We start from the raw sequence: 9973 nt of genomic DNA on the forward strand, positions 1-9973 counted from the left end.
ACCATGTTCTTTTAAAACAAACGATGAGGAAATTTCTGGTTACTAAAATCCACTTAGCCGTTTCAAAGAGACCTTTATTTGATGCATCCCCTAGTGGCCTCTGGAGTCTAGCCCTAGCTACCTGAACAAAACACCTCACTCTTCAGAGGCCCCTGTAAGCCAAACACTTGCCTGGGTGAGTTCCTGGTCTCCCCGCTGTTTTTGCACCCCATTTCATTTCACAGAGTGACTATCATTTCCTCTACAGCAGAGCAAATAGGGGTCCCAGGGCCTCCCTGGGCAGTGAATCGGATATCACTTCTAACCGAGCAGGCAGAATGGACTTGCTTCTAGGCGGCCTTCTGCCTTCCAAGTGCTGGGATTAAAGGCGTGTGCCACCATGCCCGGCCTTGGAAGCTAACTGGCCACAAAGCAGGGGTTTGAGGCCTTGGCTGGAGCTGAAACTATGCTAAGGCTCCTAACAAGCTGTCACTAGGTCTGACAGGAATTATCCCAAGCCCAGGGGCAGGAGTGACTCCAGGAAGAGGTTCTGATACCTGGGGCTGTCTCTTTCACCATTCTTCTATTTAGGCCGGGCAAAGCTTCACTCTCCATGCATGCCTCTAGCCACCAAGCTCCGGGGCCCCCCACTTCTCACCCGTGGAGCACAACAGCTTACTGGAGTAATAGGTTCTAGGGTCCAATAAGTGCGTACATATCGGCACCAGGAAAAATTATTTTATTCACACACAACTGAGGCACCTTCACAGTAAGGCCCTGGGCCTGATGGGAGGGGCCTGCAAGGGACAGTCTCAGACACGCCTTCAGATGGCTCTCTCCTGAACTATGACCTTCCGCCTGTGCCAGCTCATCCTCAGAGATCAATGTATTATGCTTCTCAGTAGATTCCATAGGTGGGCTCATGACTGTCCCTGTACCGGTCCAGATAGCGCAGGGGCTGCTGGTGAGGGAAGCGCTTCTGTTTGGGGTGGTAAGGGGGTGGCCGCACAAACTCAAACACAGGTTCCCGCATGTCTGCAAGAAGAGTAAAGGGACAAGGGTGGATTCGGGGTGACCTGGGCCCCCTTCCTTGCCTGTGAGGCTGGAGTCTTACTAGAGACTGCCCACCTTGGCTTGCAAGGGCCACCTGCTGGCATGGCAAGAAAGGTCTTTGCCCTGGGGCCTGCCGGACCACCAAGCTCTAAGATGCCCTTACCTAGAAGCTGGTGGAAAGTATGGGTGACTGAGTCGTCCCAGCGGCACTGGAAGAAAGCCAGGCCTGCTGGAGTCATGGCTTCCTGGTGTTTCTTGTAGAAATCGAAAGTGCGGAAGGTCCTCTGGGCCAGCTGGTAGCTACGACAAGACGGGCAGCATGGGAGCGTGGGCGGGAGCACTACAGGCAACCCTGGGAAGCCCCTGGAGTCCACTCAGCATGCGCAACTGCTGCCAAAGGCAAGGCCTACACCAAAAGGAGGACGAAACAACAGCCACCATCCCAGGGAGCTGGTGTGAGGCTTGGGGTATAATTAGGGGTGTACATTACCAGGGTGAGGGACGGGTGTCCTCAGAGAAGTCAATCGGCTTGTCCTGCTTGAAGAGCAAGAAGGCGAGGCGGTGGAAGCCGGAGCCACGGGCAGGGAAGGGGGGGAGGTAGGGGCACGTCTCCTGTCCTTCAGCCACCCTGTTGGTTGGGATGTTGGTTCTGGTAGGGGGAGAGGAGTACCCATCAACTGCCATGCCAGTGGGTGGCAGAACCCCAGAATTGCACCCTAGAGGCAGAGTCACCCCCAGGGGCCAGGCCCTGGACAACCTCTAGCACGTAGTGAGTACAAGCCAACTGACCTCCAGGACCTCAGGGACATGCTGCAAACGTATCAGGGGACAGAAGTGGTTCAGACAGCAGAGAGGGGCTGGGAGGATGGCTCGGTGGCTAAGAGAACTGACTGATTTTTTATTTATTTATTTTTTATTTTTTTTTTTTATTTTTTGGTTTTTCAAGACAGGGTTTCTTTTTTTTGTTGTTGTTTGGTTTTTCGAGACAGGGTTTCTCTGTGTAGCCTTGGCCATCCTGGACTCACTTTGTAGACCAGGCTGGCCTCGAACTCACAGCGATCCGCCTGCCTCTGTCTCCCGAGTGCTGGGAGTAAAGGCGTGCGCCACCACGCCCGGCTCTCACTGCTCTTTTAGAGGACCCCGTTACAGTTCTGGTGTGCACATGGGGGCACACAACCACCTCTAACTCCAGGGAACCCACAGCCACAGGCATCAGGCATGCATGTGGTGCATAAGCAAAATGCAGTATTCAGGAATTTTTTTTTTTTCCTGAGACAGGGTTGCTCTGTGTAGCCCTGGCTGTCCTAAAACTCATTCTGTAGACCAGGCTCGCCTTGAACTCACAGAGATCATCTGCCTCTGCCTCTCAAGTTCTGGGACTAAAGGCATGTGCCACCACCACCTGGCTGAAATAATAAAATTAAGATATCTAAGCAGGGCGTGATGGCACATGCCTTTAATTCCAGCATTCCCAGGATGCAGAGGCAGGTGGATCACTGTGAGTTCGAGGCCAGCCTGGTCTACAAAGCAAGGGATAGCCAAGGCTACACAGAGAAACCCTGTCTCGGGGGGAAAAATCCTTAAAAAACCCAGATAAAATACTGGACTTGGAGTCTTCTGCAGTTTACTTGAGTTAAAAGGAGACAAAAATCCAGTGTTGACGGCAGCTGGTTCACTCAGGGCATGGGGTCCAGGCTATCTGTTCCTCATGTAGGGCAGGAAGCCACACTGCCCCTGGGCTGCTTTTCTCTTCACGCCCAAGGTCATGTCAGACAGCTTCCCAGTCTGACACTGAGACAGCCACTGTACCCTCTGCCCTGCCATGTCCCCCAGAGAGCCCTGCTAAATGCTTTGATAACTGTAGTTGAGGGGGAGAAAGGCAGAAGCCAGCTTCTTGAATTCTTAGATTCAGTTTTGGGGGAATCCCAAAGCTTGGGACACCTGTGTGACCTCTGCCCACTGGCCTGTGCTCAGAGCTGAAGCCACTAAGGAAAAAAAAGGGGGTGGGGTGGCAGCCAACATAGATTGCTCAGGCCCTTTTCCCCACTGATGGTTACACACATCCCAGCCCCTCAACCCTGGGTAGGCAAAGCATGTGGCAACATCACCATTTTCACAGGATAGAAAATAGCTCAGAGCGGAGCTGGAGAGATGGCTCAGTGATTAAGAGCACTGACTGCTATTCCAGGGGTCCTGAGTTCAATTCCCAACAACCACATGGTGGTTCACAACCATTTATAGTATGGTCTGATGCCCTCTTCTGGCCTGCAGGTGTAATGCAGGCAGAGTATTGTATACATAATAAATATTAAAAAGAAAAATAGCTCAGAGAGAGGACCGGGCAGGGCCTACTGCATGTTGTTTGTTTTTTTGTTTTGGTTTGGTTTTTTGAGACCAGGTCCCATTCCATAACTTCTCCAGAGTGCTAGGATGCACCACCACACCCGGCTTCGGCCATCTTTTCCTATACTTGAGTCCCAGGGCTCCTGGAATGCCCTAGTCAGCTCCTCAGGCAGGTACTCACAGCAACCAGTGAAGATACTCGGCATCGGGCTCCAACAGGTGTCCATCTGCACAGAAACACACAAGGTGGAGGGGAGCCACCCTGGCCAGATGGCTCAGGGGAGGGAGGGGAAGCAGGAGGCTGGAGGCCAGGTGACCCCCATACACTTACCCAAGTTAACGAGTAGTAGCGTCCACAAGGAATCCTTGTCGGCTTCATAGGTCACCTCTGGGGCCTGGGAAGCCTATGCGGAGAGATCAAGGGAGTGCTCATCCTAACCAGGTAGCAGTTTCCTGGTAGAGGGCTGGAGCTTGCTGGGGTCCTGGAGAAGGGAGTGCCCATTCCGGCCCAAACCAGGACCCCTGACAGCTCCCCACAGACGCTGACAGGGACAGAGATGTTTACAGACCCAGCTGCTCCTCCTGAGATCTGAAATATAAAGGGACCCTGAACTATAAAGAGACATGGTCAGGAAGGCTACTCCAAAGACAGTGGCTGCTCACAGGACAGGTACCGGTGGAGCTGTCTGTCTTGTTCCTGTAATTTTTGTGATTTTGATTTCCAGGAAATCAAAGACACAGAGTAAGAAGCCTTCAAACCTAAGCACATCATGATGCTACGATGGGCGTGCCCTGTGCACACAAAGCAGGGAGAAGGGCGCAGAAGCTGTACCTCAGTTGGAGTCACTTCATTGCCATGATACACTGGGATCAGGTCCTCTTCTCCCATGGCATAAGCCACATGTAGGGGGACCCAGGGGACAAACGTGGCACCGTGGAACAGGTCTCGGTAGAGGCCGTAATACTCAGCCAGACGCTGCTTGTGGTAGGGGCCGCATGTCCTCTCCCACTCTGCGCGCACTGCTTCCAGTGGGATGCTGGCTGGGGAGGAACAAACAGGACAGTTTGGATACACTGGGGAGAGGGGACACCTGGGGCCCCTTTTCTGGGGAGCTCACCCGTGCGGAGTCGGGCTGCCCTTTCCTCTTCTGCATTGGCTCGAAGTTCCTTGATAAAGTGTTTCCGCTCCAGCAGCTGTTGGGTCCGATTGACTCTGGGTGGGGGCAACCCAATGTCAATTTTGTCTTTGGGATCTAGAGAGAAATAAGACGTGTTGGGATAAACAGGGCCAAATCTTCTTTTTAAATTTGAATTGTGGTTGTAGATGTTGGTTTGTGTGAAAGCCAGAGGTTGACTTGGAATGCCTTGTTCCACTGCCCCTCCACCCCATTCTCCCCCTTCCTGAGACAGGATCTGTCTAGGTAGCCCTGGCCGTCCTAGAACTCACTCTGTAAATCAGGCTGACCTTGAACTCGGACATTTGCCTGCCTCTGCCTCCCAAGTTCAAGATCAAAGGTGTGTGATGCCATGCCCTGCCCTCAGAGTTGTTTTTTTTTTTTTTTTTTTTTTTTTTTTTTTTTTAGACACGGTCTCTCACTGAACCTGGCGTTTGATGACTGGCTAGCCAAATAAGCTCTGCATCTTAGGCCACCCCCAGCACCGGGGTTAGAAGCAAACCCAATGCTTGGCTTCTGTGTGGGTATGGGAGATTCTAATTTGGGTCCTCCTGCTCTGAGGGTGGGGTGGGTGCAGGCAGACACTTTAGTGACTGACAGGCCTACCTCCCTGGCCCCAAACCACATCTCCACTGAGTAGCTTGTCTTCATTTAGTTTCATCATCCCGTTGCTCCTGGAGTTGATGGAACTGTCCTTTCACCCCAGCACTTGGGAGACGGAGGCAGCGGTGTTTCTTTGAGTTCTAGGCAAGTCCAGTCTACATAGAACATTCTAACCAAATCAGGGCTATCCATTTGAGGAAACTGAGGATCAAGGATGTCAGCCATAGGACAAGCTGGGGCTTAAACTGGGCCCTTAACCACCACAGGAATTGCTTCCATGGGCTGAGGATGGAGTGCAGAGATACAGCCTAACATGCGCTAGGCTCTAGTTTGATCCTTGAACGGACTAATAAGAACAGTTAGCAACAAAACCCGCCTCTTTCAAGGCTTCACACATGCACACTAGGCCGAAGGGAGATGGTGGGCAGTTCAGAGAGCTAGCTGCTTTATTCTGAGTACCATGATCTGGATCCCAGCAGTGGCACAGGGTGGCTCACGGATGCCTGCAACTCCGACTCCAAGGGATGGATGCCCTTTTCTGGTCTCTAGATTTCATAGTTTACTCCTGACCATCCTACAGTGCAAGACCTGTCTCAAAACTATAAAAGTAATACATATACAAGTAAATTCTTTAAGGTTGGGTCCCTAAGTCACTTTGCCCTGGGTTTAATTTCACTTAGCAAATTATTGCCCACGTAGTGTCATGCAATGTGTGGCTTACAAGGATCTAACGGCGGGCAGGACAGGCAGGATTCTGTGCTCAGGGTACCGACTATCTGTGAGGACACAGAGTGGCCAGGGCTCTAGACAGAGTATTTTAGGAACAGAGGGATTTCCCAACACGAAATGGGGGCGGGACCGTCAGCAAAGGATTTCAGTACATGAGTTAGAAGGAACTCTAATAGCTGGGGAGGCGGACAAAAGATGTGGGGAGCGAGTGGGGTTTAGTGGCAAACAAGAGTGCAAGCAGCGGTGCTGAGGCTGAATATGCGAGCGAGTCTCCAGCCGGCCAAACTCTGATACCGAGAGCTCTTGCCCCGGTCGCCCCCGCACCTGTCTCCTTCACGAAATGCTCCCGGTAGGTCCGCCACCAGTGCGGGGCCCGCGCCTCTTGCTCCGCCCGGCGGCGGTACCGCTCGAAGCTCCGGTACTTCTCCAGCCGCTCCAGGTTGGTCACGTCAATGTCCTCGTTGGGCATAGGCCCGAGCGGGGGTGTCCGGCGGCTCAGGGCGGCTGCGGGCAGAGACCGGGGCGTCACGCTGGCTCAGGGCGCCGGCTGGAGCCCAGGGTTGGAGCTACAGGAGCCCAAGAGCTCCACAACCCCACACCACTCACCCGAGGTGCTGAAGCCCCGGCATCTCCCAATCCCGAAAAACGCGGCACGGCACCAGGGCGCCGCCATCTTCCCCCAGGTCGCCAAAGACGCCGGTAGGACCCAGACAAGGGTGGCCAGAGACAAGCCTGAGCGCCCCACCGGAGGCCCCGCCCCCACGGGAGGCCCCGCCCCCGCGGGCGCAAGCTCTACTTAATTCCGAAAGCCCCAGACTTCATTCTGAAACACCCAGGACCATCCCTTGCGCCTGTGAAGGGAGGAGGGGTAGAGGCTAGGGGCTCTGTTTGCATCAGCCGGGGAACCGGCCTGTTGGACCATTGTGTGGCTGCGCGCTGGCACGAGGGGACAGCACATACATGTAGCTCTAAGAACAAGGATGGGTTTTGACCCCAGGGATATCACTCAAATTCCTCTGCCCGTGACACAAGGATTGATGGGAAGAATTCTGAAGTCAGATTTGGGAATAAAACCGGTAATAACAAGAGCTCGCTTCATAGGTCTAATAGGATTTGCACGCCCATGCTGGTGCATGTTATTTCTTGGTCATCTCTATCTGCCTTTGTCCCCACCTCAGCCCAGCTGCCTGGAACCTAAGCTTCCTGTACAGCAAAGCTTTACTTCCTCAGCTTCTCCTCAGACCACAGGGTGTCTGCAGTGCTGTTATATCTTTTCCCACGGAGACCTGCCTGCCTCCAAGTGGTCCCTCCAGGAAGTCTTGATATCCCAAGTCCAGGCCCATGACAGCCAGCGGCTCTACTAGCAGAAGTTTGACCTTCATGCTCACATTGAAAAGCAATGAAGCCTCTATATCCGGTAAAAGCACTCACATCTTAGATTTCACAGCTCCCGGACAGCTAACCCTCACACCATCGATTCTGACTCCTCCACCAGTGAGCACCTGCTGTCTGACAAGTGTTGAGGGTTCACAAATTAGGGTCACCTGAGCCTTGTCCTGAGGAGTTGATGCAGAGTGTTAGGGAACTGAAGGTGGCCTGCAGTGATTACATGGTCCTTTTGTTTCGGAACCCTGTCACATAAGCCTCTCCAGCTCCCACTCTGCCCTTGTCCTGTTGAGAAATCGAGGGGTCCCCAAGAATGTGTGGAGGCTCACTGCTCAGCCAGGTAGTTTGTTCTTCAGTCACATTCTCCCTGTCTGGGAAACTCTGGAGAGAGAGGCTTGCTTGTATTCCAGCTGTTTGGGTGGTGTAGCATGGATTCTTAATGTGTTGACTGGAAGCGATGGCTCCAACAGTATTAGTTTGAGTTAGGGTTTTGCTATGCATCTCTGTCTACCTTGGCACTTACTTTGTAGTCTGGCTAGTCTTGAACTCATGACACTACTTTTTATTTTAATTTTTTGTTGTGTGTGTGTGTTTTCAAGACAGGGCCTCTATGTGTAACACCTCTGGCTGTCCTGGAGCTCACTCTGTAGACCAGGCTGGCCTCAAACTCACAAAGATCCGCCTGCCTCTGCCTCCCAAGTGCTGGGATTAAAGGCCCAGCTTTTATTTTTATTTATTCTTCTCTCATTTATTACACCCCAAACTATAGTTTCCCCTCCTCCCTCTCCTCCCAGTAGCCCCTGTAATGAAGTCTACAAAAATGAGTCCAGGACAGCCAAGGCTATCACAGAGACACCCTGTCTCAAAAAAAACCCAAAAAAAAAAAAAAAAAAAAACACAGCGAGCCGGGTCTGGTGGTACACACCTTTAATCTCAGCACTTGGGAGGCAGAGGCAGGCAGATCTCTATGAGTTCGACGCCAGCAACCACATGGTGGCTCACAACCATCTACACTGGGATCTGATGCCCTTTTCTGGCATCTTTTTATAAAAGATTTATTATTTATACAGTAGTTTGCCCACATGTGTGCTTACAGGCCAGAAGAGGGCACCAGATCTCATTATAGATGGTTGTGAGCCACCATGTGGTTGCTGGAAATTGAACTCAGGACCTTTAGAAGGACAGTGATCTTAACCTCTGAGCCATCTCTCCAGCCCCTAGGACAAGACCCCCAAGATAGAGTCCATGGTGAATGAAAATACGAATGCCAAGCATAAAGTTATTAAGCCAAAAGGCATGGGCAGTGCCTATAGATGAGTGGATAAGAGATCCGACTGATATATATATATATATATATTTTTTTTTTGGTTTTTCGAGACAGGGTTTCTCTGTGTAGCCTTGGCCGTCCTGGACTCACTTTGTAAACCAGGCTGGCCTCGAACTCACAGCGATCCGCCTGCCTCTGCCTCCCAAGTGCCGGGATTACAGGTGTGCGCCACCGCGCCTGGCGTGACTGATAGTCTTACCGGCACCACGCTAATAACATGGGTCAAGCTATCGCTAGACATCTCTGATATCACACTGCCCAGCACATTATGGGAGAAATATGGCACTTGGCACCAGAAAAATGAACAAGCCATTTCTGGCGGCAATGTTTTTTTAAAAAAATTTTTAAGGATGTATTTATTTAATACCTGTATGCCAGAAGAGGGCACCAGATCTCATCATAGATGGTTGTAAGTTGCTGGGAATTGAACTCAGGACCTTTGGAAGAACAGTCAGTGCTAACCTCTGAGGCATCTCTGCAGCCCAACGGTAATCGGTTTTAAAAATATAAACCAGAAAGAAGGCCTAGGCTTCCAGGGGTGTGCAGACAATGTGGCAAGGGTTGCTATTGGACCAATGAGTATAGGTCCAAGAGAAATATCCAAGGCAATTTTCCCCCCTTTTTTCCTTTTCTTCAAGACAGGGTTTCTTTGTGTAGCCCTGGCTGTCCTGGACTCACTCTGCAGATCATGCTGGCCTAGAACTCACAACGATCTGCCTGCCTCTGCCTCCCAAGTGCTGGCATTAAAGGCGTGCGCTACCACTGCCCAGCTCCAAGGCAATTTGTTACCATTGGGAAAGGGCTTTAGAGACCTGGTTCTTCTGAAACAAACAAACCAACCCAAAAAAACAAACAAACAAAAAAACTCGGCCACTGATCCAAAAAGTGCTTATTTCCTTGAAAATGTCTCTGTTTATAATTTTCTGATACACACAGAAAAATAGCTTAAGACAGAAAGGGGGAAATGTAGTAAGAATTTGGTAGTTTTGGCTTCTTTAAAAACATAGAAATGTTATGGGAATGTTTTCGTTTTAATCCCAGGAGTGGGGCTATGGGGCTGATTCGCAGCAGCTGACTGTGACTTACCTCATGCTCTAGCAGTGTGTGATTTGCCAGCCGTAGGTAGTTTCTGCAATTGTGTGGTGCTTGGATGCTGTTGGTTGTGGTTTGTTAAGTAGTCATGCATGAAGAAAAAGAGGAGGAGATTTGATATTCTGACAGCAATGATCAAACTTTCCTCAAGGAATTTGATGCCCTAATCAGCAGGTAGTCTAAAAGATGCCACCACCCCTTTTTCTCCTATCTAGTGTTAGGGGGTTGAAAGGGTAGAAGGAAAATGGTGACGGATAGAAGAACCCACAAAGTAGTAAGACACTGG

The 9973-nt window shown here is 51.2% G+C and overlaps 1 protein-coding gene across 1 annotated transcript; it reads right to left on the reverse strand.

Annotated features, from left to right (window-relative positions):
- Window positions 1-685: 685 nt before the first annotated feature.
- On the reverse strand, window positions 686-6616 carry Mrpl38 (mitochondrial ribosomal protein L38). Its single transcript, XM_051159093.1, has 9 exons — window positions 6489-6616; window positions 6207-6386; window positions 4494-4628; window positions 4208-4416; window positions 3707-3779; window positions 3557-3602; window positions 1523-1681; window positions 1196-1332; window positions 686-1014 (listed from the first exon to the last, which is right to left on the reverse strand). Exons 1-9 carry the CDS (start codon window positions 6553-6555, stop codon window positions 878-880), a joined length of 1143 nt encoding a protein of 380 aa, XP_051015050.1. The 5' UTR covers window positions 6556-6616; the 3' UTR covers window positions 686-877.
- Between the last annotated feature and the right edge of the window lie 3357 nt (window positions 6617-9973).

Source organism: Acomys russatus, chromosome 16 (genome assembly GCF_903995435.1).
Source record: "Acomys russatus chromosome 16, mAcoRus1.1, whole genome shotgun sequence".
NCBI classification, from domain to species: domain Eukaryota; kingdom Metazoa; phylum Chordata; class Mammalia; order Rodentia; family Muridae; genus Acomys; species Acomys russatus.